The 22,940-nt window shown below is 53.4% G+C and overlaps 1 protein-coding gene across 1 annotated transcript in view; it reads right to left on the bottom strand.

Moving 5' to 3' along the window:
- Window positions 1-16,931, bottom strand: part of PKD1 (polycystin 1, transient receptor potential channel interacting) — an 81,370-nt gene extending 64,439 nt beyond the window's left edge. The window contains exon 1 of the mRNA XM_034065308.1: window positions 16,678-16,931. Coding sequence (XP_033921199.1) covers window positions 16,678-16,931 — 254 coding nt within the window. The remainder of the gene's footprint in view (window positions 1-16,677) is intronic.
- Window positions 16,932-22,940: the final 6,009 nt, after the last annotated feature.

The raw sequence follows: 22,940 nt of genomic DNA, 5'->3' as shown, positions 1-22,940 counted from the left end.
GCTGGGGAAATGGCAGCCTGGGCACCTGCGGTCAGAAAAGGTCCTGGGTCATGCACTAAAAGACAAAACCAGGCCCTTGTTCCCCTCAGTCGTGCTGGGATCACTGCCCAGTCGTGCCTATTCAAACAGGGTCAACCCACACTCACTGCAGCCCCCTCTCAATACAAACAGCAGCTTGGACTGGCTGGAAGCCAGGCTTCGTGTTAGGGCCTCAGGAAGACAAAGACCCCGAGGCTTTTCCCGATAAGTAGTGCGTTTGTCCCATCTTATCCCTGGGAAGGCTATCAAAGAGCTACTGTTCCCCTCAAAAGAAAACAGAACAGAGCAAGGAGCATGGAGGGATTAAGAGAAGTGAATGAAGGGGGACTTGAAGAGGCAGTGGGATGAGGAGCGGGTGATGCTGAGCTCCGAGCTCTGATCTCCATGCAGACAGCTACAGAACTGCCTTGGCTCCATTCTTCCTTTCCAATGTTTTCCACACCCTCCTGCCAAGAAAGCTCCGAGAGCTGCTGCCATGTCTGGCAAAGGCTTCCCACTGCAGCATCCTGCCCGCTAGCACACACGTGTACAAGCATGGACACACATGTATGGAGAGACACACTGGGGCTGGCTGCTGCTGCACTGGGATGCTCACTGAGCTTGATCCTCACTCCTCACCAATGAGAAACATGGGAAGAGCAAGGGGTGACTGAAGTACATCAGGTATTTTGGGTCCTGCATGCGGAGGCCATTCCCAGCTCTGGAAGCCTTCTAAGGCAGAGGGATCACACTGAGGTTGACAGCAGATGGAGGGAAGAGGGAAGGCAACGCACTAGGAGAGCGATAACCATTCCTCACCCATGCTCAAGCCTGGGTTGTAAGTGCAGGGCTTGTCACTGGTGCTCCCATGTGCCACACACAGGCAGGTCTCTGGGTTTCAGAGGCCTGAGCCTCAGAGGTCTTGATGATATTCACAACCACAAATATAGTGACAGTTCTGTGAAGGTACCTGGAGCCTTCAGCCTACACTGAGCAGAGAAAAACCTGCATCTCCACCTTGTGTGCTTGGGCTTGGTTCACTTTTATGGGTTTAAATCAGCTCCCAGGAGGTGTTTGAGGCTGTTGTTGAACTGCTAACGGGCTCTGCAGCGTGACTGACACCAACCGGGTGATTCTGCATTCCCATTTGGCTTTTCCTTTTCACTCCATCTGCCTGTCAGAGCCGACAGGAGAACCGAACAGAGCAGCAGAGTAACAGGCTTTGGACTTGATGATCAGGTCTTTTCCAGCCTGGTTGCTTCTATGACTGATGCTATGATAGGTGAGTGACAAAGAGTGGGCTGGATGTGCACAGAGCAGGGTGAGAGCTCACCAGCAAATCTGCGACTGTAGAAGTGCTGGGACAAGCTGCTGCATTCCCTAACTCAGCGAGCAAAAGGGATGTGTAAATGGCTTTCTTTCAGATAAAGGGTGACTGAAACTGATGGGGCAGAAGGCAGACGATGAAGAGCTATATGGATCACTGCTACAGAAGCTAAAAGAGGAAGGTGACTCTCCCCACAAGGCTGGCTTCAGCCTCAGCAAAGAGCTGAAGGAGCTTTCCTGCCTTACCAAGGCTCTCCTGCATTGGCAGCAATGCTCCTGAGTACGATGCCCATCCCTGTGCTTCCAAGAGGTTGGGACTTTCTTCCTCCCTTTTTCCATGTCTAAGTGAGCAGCCGGCTGTGGGTGTCTGCACACAGTGCCGAGAGCTGGCAGCAGGGACAGGGACAGCCCCAGGCAGGGGGTTAGGAAACATCCCATGGAACCAACACTTTCCCCTACCAGGAAAAGCCTTTCACAACTGGATGTCCCTCAGTGTGGATGTGGGTGATTTCAGAGCTCCCCCTCCATGACCTCTCCTCTCCCTGCCAGACTGTGGCTTTATCTTAATGGGCGAGGCAAACTGGGTTGGGAACATCACAAATGGCATGGACAGAAATGGGAGAGACTTCCCAAGAAATGCAACCACATTCCAGGAGCAACTCCCTGCACAACAGCAGCTCCCAAAGGATCCTGGAAACAGTCAAAGTGCTCATCCTACCTGGGAGCATAAGGTCTCCAAAAGAAGCTATCAGCAAATTAAATCCACCTTTTCCTCACAATAATCTACCTTTCCTGATGTGGATTCAGCCCCACTCCTACAACTGCTGCCCCACAAGTGGGGACCAGAACTACAGCAACATTGCCCCATCTAATGGCATCTGCACTGAGAGAACTCTTCCTCTGTTCAACCTCTCAGCAACCACACTTTAAAGTGCTCCCTCTGCTCTGCCATTAGCTCTGCTGTCTAACGAGATCCCACGTGGGGAGTCCGGGTAACATCCAGGGAGCAATCAGGAGGTGTAGTTTCAAATGGGAATCAATGAGCTGCACCAGCAATCCATCCCCATCTGCTGTGTGCAACACCCCAGGGGCTGGCACGGGCTCCATTGGCACAGGGGAGTCTGACTCTGCTCTCTCCTGTGCTCCTGGCTCAATGATGTCTGGAGATGTTTGTGGGACACAGACGGAACCAGGCTTCAAATCACAGCTTCCCAGCAGGGTCCTGACAAAAAACAGGAGCAATATACTGCTAAGGACACCCCATTGAACATGAGGAAGAGAAGGTGAGGCTGGGGAAGGGAAGAGACCTCTGGAATCAAAGAGGAGCTGGAGGAACCTGCGCTTCCCACTGGATGCTTCCCAGTGCTTTGATTTGGTGCTCCCCACTAAATACATCCTGACCCTGCAGGTCCCAGTTACAGTCACACCTCTTGGGTCCCATGAGCACATCTGGCACATCTGGGCACATCACATCACACACACCCACGCTGCAACCACCATCTCAACTCTGCAGCCACTCTTCTGCCTCAGACAAAGGGAAAAGCCAGAAGGGATGAAGCTTCCCAAGGTCTGGGTAGTGTTTGGGAGGTAAGGGCTGGGAGGAAGAGGAAGGCAGACCCTGATCCCTGGATCGAAGGTGAGCTGAGTGTGGTGCAGTGCTCAGTCCAGCCTGGGGTTACCTCCAGCTTAAACATGTACCTCCAAACAGCAGAAATCACATACAATCCATCTGATCCCATGGGAAACCCTCCAGAACTGACCCTCAGGGTTGCAGCCGCCTCTTCCACAACCTCAAAGCCTGTATCAGCCTCGCTTGATTCCTAAGCAACTCCTGGTCCCATGGTGTGTGGTTCTAGATAACCCACTTGTACCCCACAGAGGGAATTAGACTCAGCCCTGCTGTAAAAGAAGCTGTGAGCTCCCTAAAGCTGCCTCCTGGAATCACATAAACTGATAAACTCCAGTTTTTCCTTCCCTTTCATTTCACTGAAGCCTCTCTCCATCTCCTTACTGAGAAACACAGATGCCTCCAGCCATTCCCTACATGGGACTTGAGGCTCAGCCCCCAGAAGGCAACAACATTTGGCCTCTTTTGGTTTATATTTGGTCCAGCTTTAGGAGGCAGCTGACTCACGTTTTGGCTGGACTCTTGTACCTTATTGCATCCTTGCTATCCCATTAACCAAGATGAGTTTTCCCACTTGTGCTCGAGCTGTTGGCGATGCCATCGCCTGCCGCAAGAACACCACGTATGTGCCTTGGGTCCCAGGCAGCTGAAAGGGCAGACACTCATTCCCTCCTTCAGCCTCTGCCCCAGGCATCCAGAGCAGAGGATGCAGACAGATCAGGTTTACCAGCACTGCTCAGCTCTATCAGCTCATTCAAGCATCTCTTCCCAACGGGGAGCTCCACCCTCAGCCAAAGGCAAGGAATCCTACACACACCAGGGCTACTGTGACTTGTTAAGTATGGTTTTGCTTCACATACCCCCGTTTCCTTTCCAGCAATGCACCAAAGAAAATAGTGAGGGAGAGTTTGTAGCTGAGGAATTCAGTGACTGATTAACTCCATCCTGGCTATTAACCATTGCTCTCCATTCCCCCGTGCCTCGCACAGAGCCCAGTTCCGGGTAGCAGAGCCATGCCACAATCTGATACCCTAAAGGTCCTGCTTGCAGAGCTGTCAGGTGATGGGCATGGTTCTAGCTTGGAGTTAAAAGCCATTAAGTGCAGTAATGATTAATCCCGAGCCCTGGCACGAGCTCATGATGAAATGTTGTTCCTCTTGTCACACCAACTGACCTAACTGAATCCTGCTTCCTGGAGGGCACCATGGAGGAATGCTCTCCATGCAGGCCTGCAGAGGCAGCACCTCCAGCACACCAGGGGCTAGCACAGGGACAGCTCTGCACCAGGTAGCCAAAGGCTACAATGACCAAGTGTTGATCTCCCCGCTCCAAAATGAACCACATCTACACCAACTGGGCTGCTACTGGGACCAGGACAAGACATGAATGCAGCTCTCCCAGTTAGAAGATGCTTTAAGACCAGTAGCAGCAAGATGCATCCCCTGCAAGTCATTTTGCACTGCAAGGTGAGATTGTCAATGCATGTCAGACCGGCCCCATGTGCACACCACACTCAGCTGCACCTCTGAAGACAGGGAGGGCTCAGTGCTGGCTTCAGACACACACTCCCTGTATGACCCCAGGCAACTCCCTTACTCCCTATAAGCACGCAGCTCCCATAGCCTTATCCAGCCGAAAGCCAGGAAAACTTCCTTTTTCTTTTGCCTTGTCTGTTTTTATTGCAAGATCCTAAGGATAAGGTCTGCTATGCAGTGTGCTTGTGTAGGGCTCCCAGCACTACGAGGTCCCAATCCTGCCCAGAGCTCGTAGTATGACACACGCAGAAACCAGTTCCTAGAGCTTTGGAACCCACACATACCACAGTACCATGCCATAGAGATACAGCTGAATCTCTGCATTCTGAATTGGGCTTTCTGGCACCTTTACATAGGAGAAGATGCCAGCACTGCTGGTATGTCAGGATCCCCGGATGCTTCCTCATCACCCAAGGACCAGCAGTAGGCAAGAGGCTGGAAGCTCTGCTGTGAGGACTGAAAGTCTTTGGGTCCAACACTACAAGTTCATTGTCCTCCCATTACCAGGACTTCAGAGGCATCCTCTGAAAGCCATTTACCACCACAGCCTGCACCAAAGCCCCTGGCCTGGAGAGCACCATGTGGGTAAATGGCTCTTTTGCTCTCATTGCCATACCTGGGTTTCATCCATTAGCGGTGCTGAGCCACTTGTGCAACCACGGCAGGTATCTGCTTAGAGTGTTCAACACAGGACCCTCGTGGCTCACACCTGGAGCCGGCAGACACCAGCTGGAACCGTATATGGACACCTGAAATATGTGGATACGCAGCATCCCAATAGCCAGAAACCTGTCCTCACAGTACAAGAGGTATTTCATCCTCCACATACTGATGCCCAAGTGGGACTGAAGAGCAGCCCTCGCTCAGTACAACACAGTGCATCCAAAAGGATAGGTGGGAAGGATTAAATCATTCCTCTGCAGAAGCCAGCACCTTATGGTGCAGCTCCAAGACTCTCATCTGCCTGTGGCCCATGCAGAAACAGAGTAAAGCAACAGAAGTCTTTAAGTCTGTAGCTTAATCCAGTCATACAAACCTGATGGGACCGTTCTCATGGTCACACCAGACACTCACACTTGCCCATGTGCTGCTCCCACCCACATTGCCAGTGGCTGTAAGCTCCCATATTCCCCACAGATGGGCATTAATGGCTTTGTTACTGCCAGACAGCCCGTGAGCTGCCAAGAATTAGGAGCCCAAGAAGTTAAAGGAAACAAGTGTAAAAGCTGAGTTGCAGCCAGAAGGATTGGGACCCATCCGTCCCACGTGCCTGTGTCTCATCCCAACAGGAAGCCTGAGCTCCTGCTGAGGGCTTCTTCTTGCTCTAGGTTCAATAAGGACACAACAATGCTACTGCTGCAACGTGTTTTGTGTTGCAGATGCAGAATCCCTCCCTCTGGAAGGCTGTGTGCTGGACTGCAGCAGCCAGAGACACAGCTCCTTGTGCCCTCCATTGGGTTTGATTAGGCAGAGATCGGGACACCCTGGAACTCCCCATTGGAACACCGACACACACCCTAAGGAGAAGGAAAGGGCCAGTCTCCTCTCCCCATCATCAGCATCATTAAACAAACAAGGAACAGCAGGGATCTTGTAGTGCACGCTCCAGCCAAGAGCTACCGACAGCCTGGTCCTGAGCCCGCAGGGTCAGCCAGCCCAGCCCTGCAGCCCCAGGCACGTCTCACTATGGCTCATGGCATCCCTATTCCGCTCTGAGCCCACCAGGAAAGGAGATGGATGCGCTGGGGTTTGCCTAAACACAGGCATAACCCTGCATTGCCAAGGGCTCCTCAGTGAGATCCCACTGGTGCCAAGCACCTCGGTGGGACCCGCAGTGCCACAGTGACAGCAAGAGGCTGCCTGGGGCTAAGGAACAGCATTGGGTCCTTCTGCTCCCGGAGCCCATAGGCTCAGTTCCACAGCAAGAAGAGGCTGAAGCACAAGCAGGGGTGGGAAAGCAAGACCAAGCTCACCAATAAGCCCATCAAAACAAGCACCTTTTGCTGCCCTGCCGTTTACCCTGCTCAGAGGGAAGGCTCAGCTTCCCATGTCCTGCTGCAGGACAACGTTTTGGTGCCTTCCAATGGGGATGGCAGAGCACGAGGCAAGGAGGAATCACAAATCCAGGGCACTTCTCCAGCAGCCAGGCACTGAAGGGGTTTAACTCCCATAAATAACCCCTGCAATCCTCCCGCGGGGCGAGGAAGCATCATCCCCATTGCTCACACAGGGCAGACCCAATGCGGATGAAGCAATGCCAGCCCAGCCCCACAACCAGGGGCAGAACTGGAAACAAACCCAAGTCCTGCTTCCCCCTGTGTGCTCCAGCTGTTAGACAACACTGCCCCCAGTAGCTCGGCTCTCTTCCCAAACCGAGGTATGTGCTCCAATTCCCTGATTGCGGAAGGGAGAAGGACGGAGCAGGAAGCAGATCCTGGCCTTGGTAGGCACATCGTGCACAGCCCCTATGGCTGCCGCAGCATTAGCAGCTTCCAGGACTGCAGAGCAAGGCAATAAAGACCACACCAGCTCCGCTGCCACCATGGGGATGATCAGGAATTGTGGGCAATCTGCATAGGGATTAAAGGTGTTCCACATTGATCAGATCAACCTGCAAGAGGAGAGGACATGAGGAAGGGATGTGTGCCCTCAAAAGATCCAGGGCTCCTATGGAATGCCTTTCCCAAGCAGCTCCAGAGCGCATCTACTCCAGGGCAAGCTCTGCATCCTGTGGAGCGGGGGTGTTGGGAGATTCAATTCCAAACTCAGCCTCCTCTCCTGCTTCCCTCTGAAGCTCTGGGATCATGCTATGGACTTGGATGTGTCACAGCTGATCCACAGGAAGCCGGAATGCAGCAGTGAGCTCTGCTGGCTTGTTTTAGAGCTCTGGTGGCTAGCTGGAATTAACCCTTTAAACGCTAGGTTAGGCCAGAGGGATGCTCCATCTGACTGCCTGCATAACACTGGTCACTACACTAAGCACAAAGCAAATCCAAGGTAATACAACTGCAATCTGTGCAGCTCATCCATCTCCTCCATTCCCCAAGGCCAGTGACATTACCACCTTGTCATCCCACTGTCCTGCAAGCAGGAAAGGCAGAAAGCCTTGCAAGAAATGGCTGATTGTTGGATGCAGTGAGTGAGGGAAGGGCTGCAGAGCTCAGGTCTTCCGAAGCTGGTTTGTGTGGCAGAAACCCACACTCAAGACCCAGCGATGCTCCTGGCACCCCCTGCACAAACTGGTGTGTGCCTTCTCTCCCCATTAAATCGTGCTGTGTCAGTCTAGCACAGCCCCAAGCACCGCCCAAGCAGCTTCAGCTTTGTTTCCATGCTGCTGCCCTAGGATGTGCTGTGCTATGCCCCGTAACTGCTTCCCTGCACAAAGGGGCAGCAGCTTTCTTTTCCCTAAGTGAAACCACTACTTACTGCTGGCAGGAACACGATCCACCACATACATTAGTTCTAACGCAGCTGAAACACTAACACAGTCTCACCCTTGGCCTCTTCCAGCGTTTGCCTTCCCACCTCAGTTTTGTCTACACCGAATTCTGTCAGACTTGTGATACAAGCCCTGCACTGATCCATGCAATCAGAGGTTGCAAATCTCGCCAGAGTTTAGTCTATGAAGCCAACAACTCCGTGTTTTCCCTCTGTAGGAGTAAAACAACGTTCCCACACTCTGATCGGAACCTTTGCTCTGCACAGATTTAATTCATTACTTATGAATCTCTGGCCAATGCTGCTGGTCCTTTCCCTGGCTCCCTACTTGATGTCACCTTCTGAAGACAGGGAACCCCAGGGAACCTTTTCCTTACCAGGCACTCAAGTAGCTTTGAAGGGATCCCAAGGAACGGCTTCACCAACTTAGTGCTTATGTTAACAGTCCTCTTGCAGCAATCACCCAGGTAGCAATAATGAGCTGCCCTTTGCAACTGCTTTACAGAGGGCTGGTCAGGGGCCAGGATAGTTGCCAATGGAAACTCTTCTCCCAGGGAATCACCCTGCATCGTATTTCACACGAGGCCTTTGTTTGGTTTTAGGAAATAGGAGAAGATTCCTTTTTAGTTGTGCTATACTTAGGTGCAGGGGCAGTTCTGTGACACAAATCACTGCGGAGTTAGTGCATGGCCTGCAGGAATCATTTATGAGGCTGGAACAGCCACAGCTCTGCTAACACCTCAAAGGAAAGAGCCTATATTCCAAGCTTATGCTTACGCAGGATTGCCTGGACCACCTTCAGGCCTTGGGTAGCAGCTGCCTCTTTGCTGTGTCTGCACTGTGCCTAAGCTATGAGCCCCCAGAGGCAGCAGAGCAATACAAAACACTAAGGGTTAGGGTTAGGGTTATCGGTACCAACCGATCGCTCCTTCCATATCCGAACTCCTCCTGCTGAAAACACACTCGTGCCAGAAGGCTTTCCAACCTTTTCCAGCTGGAGAACAGTGAAACCCATCTCTGCCAAGGGGTCTTCACAGCACTCCTGTGACACCATCCCAAAGCCCACCCTGTGTGCTGAGGATGCTCATGTCAGAGGTGCCTGTGGGAGCTACAGCAGAGCTACAGCAGAGGGAATGGGGTTCCAACACTTTCCTTAGGGGCTGCACCCTGCCCAGTTGTGGTTTCCAAGCGTTCCCTCAGCTCTCTAAGCCCCAGGAGAGGAAATGTGGCCCACAGGCCCTGGAGCACCGGGAGCAGGATGGGGCCCATCAGTATTGTTGTTATCACCCACCCCACGGCCTGCCTGGCACTGCCTGCAGAGTGTGGCTCAGATGGGTCCCAAACAGCTACGCAGCAGCCTCTGCATGTGAAAGCCATTAAGCAACAGCACAGAAGCAGCTCATGAGGCAAAGCCCATGCACATACCCATGCTGCCAGCGGGACACCAGGGTGCTGGCATCGAGCTGCACTTAGGAGCTATGTACATCCCCTTGAAACCAAGGCTGGTGTGGCCAGCTCTGATAGCTCCTACATGACACAGACAGTGGAGAGCATCACCCCTGCACAGCCTGTGTGCCAGCACTGCTGTTGGAGATGTGGCATGTGGGAGCATCAGCGAGGCAGGAACTGGAACATCTGGTTTTCCCGAGCCACGCTTGGAAAGGATAAGCTGTATTCAACACAACCAGCCCAGCTGCAAGGCAGCAGATGAACAGAGCAGGACAGAATTAGCCACTTCTGAGGCGCTCTTTCAAGCAACACGAGGTTGCCTTGCACAAACAAACACACAAGGAGGAACATGGTGGGGTTTTCATCCAGCTGCTGGAGGGATCCATGCGCTCACATCACCGCAGTGATGATCCCATCCCCTGGAGCCACAGCTCTGTGCATGCAGCAGACTCCCATCTCCCTCTCCAGTTCCAGTTCTCCAGCATCCCCGCTCCATCCCAGACAGAACCAGACCAGACAGAGGAGCTCCCACCAACCTGACCTAAACCAAAGCCTGCTGCTTCAGGCCGGGCTCCCTCCACCCCTTCCCAGGCGTGGCTTTGAGACAGAAACCAAGAGCCTTGGCCAAGGCAGCTCGTCTGGGCTCTGGCGTTCCCAGGCTTAGCTGTTCCTCCGTTCCTCCCTCAGGAGGACTCAACCCACACCCTAGATCCTCTTTTTAGAGAGCCACTCCCACCTCTCCCTGACCATGAGGCATTTGCTCCAGCAGAACCTATTTAACCCGTTCCCAGCGTGGCCCCTGGCTGAGCAGGGGAGGTGTTTACAGCATCCCACACAAGCCCCACACCACGGAGAGGAAGGAGAGGCTTTTCCCCATATCCTAACAGTATCTGCTGGGAAAAGGGCTCTTTTGCTTCTGATCTAAGCCCTCCTCCCTGATAGAGGAGCCCAGAGCAGCCTGGATCCTATAGTGCCAGGGGATGCTGCAATGCAGCTGTGCAGAGGCCATTGCTGGGGACCTGCATGTACCATTAGAGATGTCTGAACCAGGAGGTGGGCACAGGCTTCAGCCACGGCTACAGACTCCACCCTGGAAATCCCTATTTCAAACCAGTGATTAGACCTCATGGCTTCATGCAAAAATAGCATCGCATGAAGCCTTCTGGAGACAAGGAGCTGTGCATACAGGGGAGCACAATGCAAGTTGCCCAGCTGCTGCTACAGGACCCGGTATGGTGGCCAGGTACAATTCCAAATGAATAGGAACAGGCTGGCTAGGTCCCAGTTTGGATCCAGAATACACATCCATCCAACCCAAACCAGTCTATGATTCTGTGTCACTAGAAACTGGACTGCAGGCTTGTCAAAAGGAAGAGCTGCTGCAGACTGTCTGCTGATGCTGATGATGCTCAAGAGCATACACCAGCATGACTGCAGTGGGAAGAGTGTCCTATCACATCCCAACATCCCGCTGTCAGAGGGCAGCCCACAGACCCCAAACTGGAGGTAAAGCAGGGCCACACGACTGAAAAATGTTGTAGGTGGAAGATTCATCACCACAAAGTGAACATCATCATTCTCCTCCATCAAGTGCTGTCACCAAAGCAGCATCTCAGACTGTCGTAACAATCAAATCAATACTGACACTTGCTTAAACAGAACACCACAAGACCATATGCCACATCTGACACATCCAGTCTCAGCTTAACTTTCTTATTAGCATGATGCCAGGCAGACAAAGAGATGTACTCATTCCTAACCTGAGGGGAACTGGGTTTACTGCTGGGCTGACAGAAAGCAACTGATGGATATTACACTTTATCTCTGTTTAAATCCAATGCACATCATCAAAGAGGATCAAACCTTTTGAGGGAAGAGAGGAGCTAGAAAGTGAGGACAGAATCTGTTTACTGGTCACAGTGCCTATAACATACCACAAAAGCTACAGATGGTCAACTTGGACGTTGTCGATGCTCTTCCTGATGACAGCTACCCTCGGAAAACAACGGGAATGGCTGTAATCCCATGGGCTTGCTTTTTGTGCCCTTTGCAAAGCAAGAACCAACGTTATATTTCAATCTGACAGTTTTAGGTTTGGCAAGCAGAGATGTCCAAGTAAACAGCAGCCCTTCACTATGAGAAACTAGTTCATTCTTTACTGCAAAGGGCAGTTAAGAAATAAGGGCTGGGGATGTCTGATGTGACACCTTCACCCTCCTGCTGGGACAGGCAGTGACACTGGGCACAGCATGTTCATGTCAGCAGCACAGGCTGCAAGGGGAGCTGCAGCTTTCCAGCCTTTAAGCCTGATCTCAGCAAGGCCTGGGGAGAAGGATGTGCTGATGCGGGGTGAGAGAAGGATGTGCTGATACGGGGTAGCAGCCATCCCTCTGAACAGCAATAGCGCCATTAAGTACAGCTCACTAACCATTAAGTACAGCTTACTAACAGAGCTGCCAACTTTCCACTGTGGAACAGACAGATACTTTCTCTTTGAGCCTGACAGTGACTGCCTAAATCATTGTGCTGGCTGTTGTAGGACTGGTTCACAAGTTCCATGTCCCCCACTCTTCTCATGGTAAGTGCAGGAACCCCTGTGCAGCTCACAGCAGCTCTCTGTGGCATTGGAAAGCAGGGCTTTGCTCCCGAGCTGTCCATCTTCACCCCTGCTTACATTCTTATTCACGTATTATGACTCAAAGCCATGTCTGAGGACATCTGGGGTAAATAAGAGACAAGATACAAACTCCAGCTGAACTGCAGAGATCAATCAAAGCACAACAAAGCTTGAAGAAATGGAGAGAGGATGACGCAGAACTGCCTTATGGAAACCACAGCGTGGAGAACGCGGCGTGACGAGAGATAAAACGAGGAATCCCGTTAAATGGCAAACAGGGAGAGAAGCATTAACAACCCATATGAGGCTGTTTCACGCTACCTTCTGCCTGATGCTCTGTTTCAAACCCCTCTTTGCGAGAGCAGAGTGAAAGCAGCTGGGAGAGAGACCTGGCAGGGTTTGCAGGCAGGAAAAGAACAGGATGGAGCCTGCACTTTCCCTGCACAGGGAAGAAGCCACACGCAGAAAGGCACCATGAGTACACTTAAAAACTGCACGGAATACAGGGAAAAATGAGTGCAAACAGGACATATTCAATATATACATACAGATGATGCAAGAGGAACCCCAAAAGATGAGGTGAGCAGCTACATGGGCTTCTTCTCTACTAGCATCTACCAAGGGTCGTAGCCAGCATCCGAGTGTGCCCAGTGGGGCTGAGAGATGCAGAGCTACACCTTCTTAACGCATGGTCTTCCATCACTACCAGGGTTTGGAGATTAGGGTACACCAAGCTGCAAATCCCAAAAGCATTTAAATCCTGGGTTAACATCAAAGAAACGAGACACCTCGAGGGGTTGTTTCAATGCAAGCCTTGCCACGGAACAGGGATGCCTTCACACACCATCTCTATGGTGGATGCCTTTTCTTACCCAGCAGGACTTTATAACCACCACCAAAACAAACCAGTTTAAACTTGGGTTTCTCCATCACAGGCACAGCACTCAGATTGCTCTGAAGCTTTAGGAAGGAGCACAATGAGCAACACAGACCTGCTACACCACTCCTTACGGTGCCACTTACACCAGAGATTATGAATGCTCTGATGGAGTAACACAGAATCGCCTCCTTGTTCCACGCTTGAGCTCTAGCTACAATTTACATCTGTGATTTGTCCCTTCCATAGGCTGAATGAAGCTCACTTGCAAAATATTTACCTAGCACCTCATTTGGGCCATTTCCCCTCCAGAATTCCTTACAAAAGAGAAGCCCAGCCTTGTTTGTGCTGAGATACAGCTCCTTGTGAGAGTGACATTCCAGGCTGCTTGTGTTTGTGCTAGGAACAGCAGTAAAGCTGTTTTGCCTTTGTGGACAGGACACTACTGTATAGACACTCCACTATCCGGGGGTTTACCTGGAGTTTAGCTTCCACTGATGGTTTTCCCCCCTCCTGATAGCTTTTTAAGACATTCTAAGCCTTGAAAAGGCTTTCACTACATCCCATAATAATACCAAAGCCTACTGATCATTGCCAACCCTTGAGATTGAAACGATCACAGACTATATATAGGTCCCTGAAGCATAGGATGCCTTTATTTGAAGCAGCTTCACTGGGGTGAGCAGGGCTGTGGTGACAGCAGAACTCCTCCGATCTCAACTTCTCCTTCTTATCCCTCCGCTAAGAGCATTCCACTTTGGGAAAAGAAGGGAGTTTCAGCGTTAGCCTTTTAAATGGAGATCCTAATCTCCACTTCAAAACTGCCAGGAGATTAAAGACCCCTTAGAAGCAGTCAATGCTTGCAAGGGAAAGGCAGAACATCTTTAGGAGGTTTATTCGCAGTTGAGGAATGAAAGCAGCGATGCCAGCTTAGGGCAGAGCCAAGTCTCCAAGTAAAGGGAACAAACTCCACAGAGCACTTGAAAAGCCATCAGATCAGAGCGATTGTGAGATGGAGAAACTCCGAAGTGCAAATGCTGCTGTTTGAAGCGTGCTCCCCCTGAAGTGAAGGGCTTTCTGCTGCGCAGACCATTTGGAAAGCCAGACTTTGCTCCCAGCTCCAGCCAGACTTTGCGTTACACTTCAAGAACCCAGCTCCGGCCATGGGATGGGGCCAATATCCCTATTTGCTCAGCCTGGAGACTGCTCCAGCCAGGTATGCAGTGTCTGCAAGCAGCAGAGCCTATTTCCTTAGTGATTCTTTGGATTGGGTGCTTGTTCTGTGCTCCCAGGAACAGAAGTTGGCATTTGCATCCTCCAAGTTGCTACGTCCATAACGTCGGAATTGATTCCCTATGCCTTTTCCCACATTTGGGATCACATTTGCTGAGCACAACTCCAAGCAGAGGCAGGGAGCTCTGGCGCTGCTGGTTTCCTGAACTCAGCCTTCCTAAAGGCTGTTTTCAGTTGAAACTGACAATAAATAAACAGATACTGAAACAAGGAGGCTTTTCTCTAATGGGACAGGGATCATTACAAGTGTTATTTACTTTATCTGTCAGTGTTCAATAAAGGGAACATGCAATGAGCAGACAAAACCTCTTGCATAACTTCACTCTGTCATGAGCCCAAGTCCCTCGCATCCTGCCATCCGTAAATCTGCCATGGCTGGAAGGACAGCACATCCCTCCCTTCCATCCTCAGGAGGTCAAACAGGGCCGTAACCTCCTCCCCAAAGGAAACCCCTGTGCCACAGCAGAGTGCTTCAGCACATCTTATACCAGTCATCACTACATCACCGGCACACACTTTAACAGCGGCAGGGTGACGGCACACAGCAGATGATCTGCTGCCTGACAAAGATGACCCTACAGACTGAATTCCAAAGGCAGCTATCCCAAAGCATCCCCCCATTGCGCTGCTCTCAACAGGGCTGTAAACAAGGCTTCCCCCACTGCAATCGGAGGAAGATGTCAGTAACACTATCCTGCCATTGCAGGACACTTCCTTCAGTCCATTTCCCCTTCCCATATTCCAGGTACTTTGTTTTGCTGACTGGCAAGAGCTTTATGTCCATCTCCAATTTGTCACTGCACAACAGGATCTCATCCAAAACAAGCCAGCACCTCTGAACAACAACATAAACACCCTCAAACACTTAACAACCAACCCTAACACTCCTAGAAACACACTGTGATAATCCCCAATCCTTAAAAAGCCAAATGCAGAGCTCATCATCACAGGCTTCAGGGCTGCTCTGAAAGTGACCAGCCACCGGTCCCAACGGCACAGTCAGCCTCCAGAGCTGCAGATCCCCAGTGAAACTGACAACAGACAATGCAATGGCACAAACACCTTCACAAACCCCAGTCCTTCCCAGTTAGGGACCTTCTGCCACCAGCAAGGGCTGGTTTGCTTGGAAAAGTCTAAACTTGTCTTGTAAGGAAAGCATTGGAAAACACCTCACTTTCCTGACCCCGGATTTACTGCTCACTGCTGTACCCCTGCAGTATCCTTCATCTACATTAACACTGAGAAGTGGAAACTTGGATAAGAATATCCAAACAGAGAAGCGGAGCCTTCACTTATGGAGACAGCAGCAGCAATGAGCTCATCTGAGGGGTTCGGGCCCCACGTCATCTCCCTGACGTGAATCACAGGGAAGTTTCTTGCTAAGGAAAACAAGTTTAGGTTCAAAACTAAACTTAAAACCAAACCAAGAAACTGCTTTTCCCCTAAGTCTGTTGCTTGCATCATGCAGTGACTTCAGTGACTGAGCACATGGACCATTCCATTGCCACTCCAGGAACACACCTTTCTCCTTGCTGATCTTCCAAACCACCACCACCAGCCTCAGGACACCAACACAAACACAACTGTCACCCACACCCTCGGCTTCCACCCAGACATCACTATCCCAGTTTGTTAATGGAGCCTTTTGGATCCTCTGTTCACAGTGTTTAAACCACATCCAAAGCTCCTTTCCCAGCATCACTCTCCTGTGATACCCCAGAACCAAAGCTCCCAGCACAGAGCCTCTGCTCTGCCAGCACTGCAGCCCCTCAGCTCTCCCGAGCACCCCCATGGGGACGTTACCGGACAGTTCAATCCATGACCCTGCTGCTCACCGGACCCTTCACATTACCAACCCCTGTAGTGTTACAGCATGACCTGGGCTGGGATGAACCCTGAAACCCTTTCTCCCATTGCAGACAGACCCCAGCGCATCCCCACAGCTGTCCCCTTTCGTGGCCATCAGCCCATCCACAGCAGCCATACCCACTGAAGGCACAAACCCCCATCAGTGAAGGGTCCAACCAGGTTGGAGAAGCCCTTTGAGCTCATCCAGTCCAACCATTCCCAGCCCTGCCAAGGCCACCACTAACCCATGGCACTGAGGCCTCATCTCCACGCTGTGTGAGCACTTGCAGGGCCGGTGCCTGCAGCCCTGCCCTGGGCAGCCTGTTCCAATGCTGAGCACCCTGTGGGGCAGGAATTGTTCCTCAGCTCCATCTAAACCTGCCCTGGTGCAGCTTGAGGCCGTTTCCTCTTGTCCCATCCCTTGTTCCTTGGGAGCAGAGCCCAGCCCCTCCTGGCTCCATCCTCCTGGAGCCATCAGGTCCCCCTGAGCCTCCTCCATCTGAACCCGCTCCCGTTCCCCATCCCTCTGCTCTCCACCCCATCCCCATCCCCTCTCCCCTTCCCCGCTCGGTGTCCGCCCCGCAGGCCCCCGTCCCCTTCCCGATGCGCGTCCCCGTCCCCATCCCCTCCGCCGCTCCCCGGTACTCACAGCGCTGTGGCAGCCGCAGGGATGGCGGCCGGGGCCCGCTCGGAGCCGCGGCCCGAGCAGTTGACGAGGCAGCCGGGGCCGGCGCAGGTACAGTCGGCGGCGCAGGGCAGGCAGGCCGGGCCCCGGGGCGCTCGGGCGGCCGCCATCCCCCCGCACAGCAGGGAGCAGAGCAGGCACCATCCCGACAGGGGCAGCCGTGCCGCGGGGACGCCATGTTTGCGCTGTGATCCAGTGTCTCCATTTCCCCAAGGCATCTCTCCCTACGGGCATGGCATGGCCCCGGCTCCGCCGTTCCCCCCCCCCCCCGGCCGCCCGGCCCCGCCCGGCTCCGCCGCTGCCCCTCAGCGCCCGCCCCGCATGGCGGCCTCCGGCCCCGGTGGGCTCCGCTCCGCTGACAGCCCCGGTCCGGCGCCGCTCGGCTCTGTGCTCCGCCCGGGACGCGGCCGCCACCGCCCCCCGCTCCGCCCCCCGCCCGGCGGAAACCGGAGCCGCTCCAACCCCCCCCCCCCCGGCCCGCTCCGGGCTGCGGGAGCGCGCACGGGCACGGGCACCGCCGGACCCCGGTCGGCAGGAGGGGCTGCGGGTGCCCGGGGCAGGCGCATCCCATGGCATGGGATAAGGGGATAAGGGATCCCAGAGGAACGGGGATTTAGGGAAGCAGGAGGTCCTGGAGCGTACGGGGGTGTCGGGGGTAGGGGTATCCTATGGAGCAGGGGGGTCCCGGAGCGTACGGGGGTGTCGGAGATAGGGGCATCCTATGGAGCAGGGGGGTACCGGAGCGTACGGGGGTGTCGGGGATAGGGGTATCCTACGGAGCACGGGGGTCCTGGAGCGTACGGGGGTCTCGGGGGTAGGGGCATCCTATGGAGTAGGGGGATTCCAAGGAGCACGGGGGATAAGGAGGTCCTGGAGGAAGAGGAATGTCGGGGAGGGAGGGGATCCTGTGGCTTAAGGGCGTCCTGGGAGCAAGGGAGTCCCGAGGGGAGGGAGGTCCCGGGATCTGTGGTGTAAGGGTCCTGGGAGCAGGAGGATCTCAAGCCGGGATCACGGGCATGCAGGGAGCAGGGTTATCCCGGTGCGGGACACCTCCAACCCCAGGCCGGGCAGACAGCACAGCAGGGAGTGCTGCTGGAGGGATGCTTTGGTTGTCTGGGAATGCCAAGGGAGGGTTTTCCTGCCCCTGCTGCCCTGGGAGCCGGACAGAGCAGAGCAGGAGCTCCCCGGAGCCTTCTGATGGAGCCCGTTCCTGCAGCCCCTGCCAGCCTATAGGATCCAGTGGGAGCTGCAGGGTACAGTGTGTGTTAACACCTACAGGCAGTTAGGTGTGTTGAGGGAGATGAATGAGGTGGGTGCTTCTCAGTGGGTTTAATTAACACAAACCATAGCAAAGTGATTGGATTTCAATGCCAACGGTTTGGTCCAGGGCACCGGCCATGGTTCAGAGCTGGTGAGCTCAATCCTGCCATGATATGAGGGATCTGCTCAGGGATCTGAATGGTTCTGGTTGGAAGAGACTGAGGAATATGATCAAAGTGAAGTCACTGTACAGCCAAAGGGAGTAAAGGCAGCCTTAAAGGGACAAACCACAAGGTGTGCTGGCTTTGGGTCCAGGTTCTTATTACCTTGTATTGGCTGGTGTGGTGCCACACAGGGGAAATGGGCATCTTCCCTTTGCTGGGGGAATAACAGCTGATCAGCGCTGAGCTCCATCCCCCTCGGGCATGTGTAAACCTCAATAGGTCAGGAAAGGGGAGGATCTTTAGCCAAGGGTGTCAATCAGTTTGGGGTTGACTCTCATGGGATGTTTTAAGCCTCTTTTGATTTAGGTGTGTGGGATTCTTCAGGGAGCAAGGGACTGAGCTGCCAGCATGGGGTGTACATGGGATATGGAGCTGGTGTAACACCTCCAGAGCTGCTCCCTGCTTGACCCAGTGCGCTTGATCCAGGATGGTCCCAATCCATCAGTGTAGGCTTAGGTATTATCCTATTGAAACCAAAGGGGTGCCGTTAGCTGGGGCTCTGGCTTTCCTTATCCAAACACCAACCAAACAAGAAGCCTGACAACGTTCAGTTTCACTGCTGGAGATGGTACCTCATGTATGTGAGAATTCCCTTTCCAAAGACATGTTGTGCCTTTTGGACTTGAAATTGACTCGAAAGACACATCATCCCCTGCATGATGTATTGTGCCCAAAATAGCTCAGTGGTTACTACTTCCTCATGTGACCACCATGGATTTGTTTCCTCTCCCTCGATTGGAAATTGCTCTTTGGTTGTTTTTTCTCCCTTTCTTCTGTACTGATGCCCGTATTTGTTGGGATAACAGCGAGGAGAAAGTATCTTGTGTATGGATTGTAATGAGATTAGATCACTAATGTAAGCCAGCAGATGTAATGGAGTTAAGGGCTCTCCCCCAAAAGCTGGGGCTGCCAAGCTGCAATGAGGGCAGCAAACAAGGAAATAGGGATTGAGTGGGAGACAGTGAATCTCCGTCCAGCTGTGAGAGGAGAACTTGTTCCCCTTGGATCCCAGTTTCTGGTCTCGGAGGAAGGTTTTGTCGCTGTCGGGTGGGTTCTAAAACACACACTGCAGAAAATGATGGCAGTGGAAAACTGGGAGGCTGGGAACGGCTCCGTGTGGGGATGGGATTCTCCTGGATCCTCCCACTGGCCAGAAACGAGAGTTTCTCAACGCTGTTTACTTGCAGCAGGATGAAAACCCCAATGAAGAGGGTGTTAATTCCCCCATCCCACCGGCCCTGCAGGCTGAGCGCACCCGTGGTCAGCAGAACGGGACGGAGCTGCGGCCGGACGGGAATGTGGCTGCTGCCTCCGGGCCCCTCCGGCCACATCCCAAACGGGCCGCGGATGTCCTCAGCCAGAGAGCCCTGAAAGCACAGAGCAGGAGGGAAGGAGGGAGAGAAGGAAGAGGGGAAAGGAAAGGGGAAGGTGAAGAGAAGTGAAAGGGAAGGGAAGGAAGGGGATGAGAAGGAAAGAAGAAGAAGGAAAGGAGAAGGGAAAGGGGAAGGGAAAGGGGAAAAGAAAGGGAAGGGAAAGGAAGGAAAAGACACAGCTTGTCCTCAGCCAGGGTCCAGGGGGTCACATCTGTCCCCATATGTAGGGATGCAGGTCCCTCATGTTTCTGTTTCTCCTGAGAGGAAACGGCTGTTTCCATCCCTGCAGGTTCCTGCTCCATGGTGGTGAGTTAGGGGATGCATGATGCTACCCCTTGCTTACATGATGCTGTGACCCATCTGCAAAGGGGGTAACTGAAGAGTGACCCCCACAAGAGGCACCTTCTCCTGCCCAGTCCTGGCTCCTGCTTCCCCTCCCGGTCTGAGCATTGCCCAGCCCGACAACTGCAGCCACAGCCTCAGCCTCCGCATGGCCCCATCCCTCCCTCACCGCGGCCTCCCGGCGCTACGGGGCCCGGTTTGCGGGGCCCTGGCGCCCTCTAGCACCGCCTCGGGAGCCGGGACCGAGGAGGGAGCCTGGAGCAGCCTCCGGTGCCCTAAACCGGGCTGTCCATGAGCGGAGAGCAGCACAAGGTCCATGCGGTCAACGCTATCGAGGTGTGATGGACCCATCGCTGTGCATGAACATCCCACCTGGACCGTAAGGAGTGCAGCTCACAGCACATCCCGGGTGGGTTTGATCTGTGCTGGGTGAATGAAGCAGTGATCTGCCCATCAAACAGCTCCCCTGCACATCTGCAGGGCAGAGCGCTGGGCACGGCACATCTGGACACAGCTGGACATAGCCCATGGCCAAAGGGATGATGCCACCACCCAGCTTCAACCCCATGGTTGTCATTTAGCACTGGGCTTCCAGCTGCGTGGGGCTGGGCTGGGCCAGCAGCAGCACAAACCCCCTTTGGGTTTTTCCTGGGTGATTTTGGGGATAGTTCCAGCTCAGGAAGTGAGTTTATTTGCACTGATCATTTTCATCCCTTTGACTTAATGGGAAAGAGCCGACCAGTTTTAGTGACATCACATTGGTGTCAAATCCACCTTTATTTCCCAAACACTCTTTTAAGCAAACAAACCTTCCTGGTTTCCCTCAATGCTTCCCAACATTCACAGCTTTTGGGGCTCTTGGCTGATGGAGGCACATTCCCATCAGGCTGAACTTGAACCAAGACTCCTGGTTTCCGGCTGCAGGCACTCATTGCCCATTCCCACTTGTCTCTCCCCCATGCTCTGTGCATTCCAGGGGGGTTTGGAGCTGCTGGGATTTTCCCATATGCACATCCCTGCCTGACAGCAAGGCAAGCTCAGAGGGGTGGCCCATGGTAGGGGGTTTGGACTGGATGAGCTTTAAGGCCCCTTCCAACCCAAACCATTCAATGACTATGATTCCAAGAGGAAATGTCCAGCCTCCCTCAGAGCTTGCAATGATGCAGTGATTTGCTCCAACAGCAGCTTATTCCCAGCCTGGCTCTTAATAGACATCTTATTCCCTGGAGCAGCAGTTTATGAGCCTCTGCACGTTTCCATGCTCCCTCATTACTGCTGCTCATTACTTTATAGGGCCCCAGAGCCCTGTGTGCATCCCAGAGCTGGGGATGGCCCTGGGTATCTCTGTAGCTCTGCAGTGCTTGACTCAGTGTTGCCATTGGCCACTGGCTGGGTCTGTGCTCCCAGGTGTGCTCTAACTGGTGTGAATCTACCTGGGATGGAAAGGGCTGAGTGTGCATGGATAATAGCAATGTATGGGACGTTCATACATTGCTTTTGAAGCTAGAACCATGCTGCAGCCCTTCCCCACCTCCGGATGCATCTGTGTACGGCTGCAGAATATCTGGGATGGTTTTAAGCTGAGATGTTCTATTTCTGAGCATTTGAAATACACCCGAGAGCCTGCGGATCTCTCAGGATCTGGGAGGCTGAGCAGTGGCTGCTCAGCCCTCCCTCTGCCTCAGCAGGATGCATTTCAAAGGCCCTTTGAAGGTCCAACTCATTTGAAAGCTCCCGTGGGTGATGCTGGAGCCGGCGACTTTCCTGCCTCAAACCTTGGCTCGCTTTGATCTTGGCACAGGGAAAATTCATTTCCTGGCCTCAGCCCCATGCAGGCTCCTTAGGATCTGGCACCATCACCTTCAGTGTGCAGGAGGGGATGGTGGGGCCCAGGGCAGCACCACAGCTCCATGGGGATGCCCATGCTGGGGATGCCCATGCCAGGGCTGCAGGATGCACCAGGCAGGGCCCGTGTCCCACACATGGCTGGCAGGGATGTGGGATGTCACCTGCAGGGAGCAACCCCCTTCAGTGCAAGGGGGGCTGTGTCTGCTGGGGTTGGTTTGGTTTAGTGTCAGCAGCAGGTCTGGGTGCTGCTGCTGCCTCCCAGTGCTCTGGTAACCCCTGGATGGCAGAGGGGGAAGCTCTGCCGTTTGCCAGCTTGAGGCACCAAAGGGCTCTTGCTCTGCTTCGGCATCCTCGGTTCATGAGCAAGGGAAGGATTTGGACCCTGGGCAGGAACCCCATCCCCTCCCATCCCATCCCATCCTCCTGCTGCCCATGTAGGTGATACCATGGCAGTGGTTGGGTTTGTCCTTTTGTCACCAGTGTGAGTCCTCCTCTTGGACACTGCCCCGCTTGCATAGTGCTGGGAAAAGTGCTTTATTTGCTTGACATTGCCTTTTGAAGGAGAAGGGGAAGGGGTAAGGGGGCAGTTCAGTGGGCAAAGGAGTGCTCAGGCTTTGCCCCTGCACATGCAGAGGCAGGCTCTGTGCTAACAGCATCTGACCACCTCCATGGTCTACAGCCCCCCCCTGAGGGGCTGGTTGCTGCTGTTGCCATACACTGCTCCAAAAGCAGCAGCTTCTGCTAACACCAGACCTGGTGCCAGGCTGGATGAGCTGGACGCACCAATGGCACAGTGCATTCAGCAGAGTTTACTTTGCCAATGGAATTCAATGGATTTGAATGCTGAGCCCTCCAAACCTCCTGGGTGCTTCATAGGGAAAACGATGGTGATGGAAGGCTGGATAGAGCTGCAGGTGGAAGCTGCTCTGAAGGAGAGAGCAGAGAAGTGGGATGGAAGCAGAGGGAGTGAGCACAGGAGAGATGGGAAGTTAAGTAACCAAAGGAAGCAGGGTTGTGGCTATGTCAGAGAGGGAAGAGATAAAAGCAGTCTTGCAGCAAAAGGCTGGAACTGAACTTCCACAGCTGCAAAAGGAAACAATCACTTCCCACACAAAACCTAACGGATGGGCTGTAATGATGGGAAGATGTCTGAGGAATTTCAATTAAAGCCAGCGCCAGA

This window comes from Melopsittacus undulatus, chromosome 8 (assembly GCF_012275295.1).
Source record: "Melopsittacus undulatus isolate bMelUnd1 chromosome 8, bMelUnd1.mat.Z, whole genome shotgun sequence".
NCBI classification, from domain to species: domain Eukaryota; kingdom Metazoa; phylum Chordata; class Aves; order Psittaciformes; family Psittaculidae; genus Melopsittacus; species Melopsittacus undulatus.
This window is presented reverse-complemented; position numbering and strand designations above follow the sequence as displayed.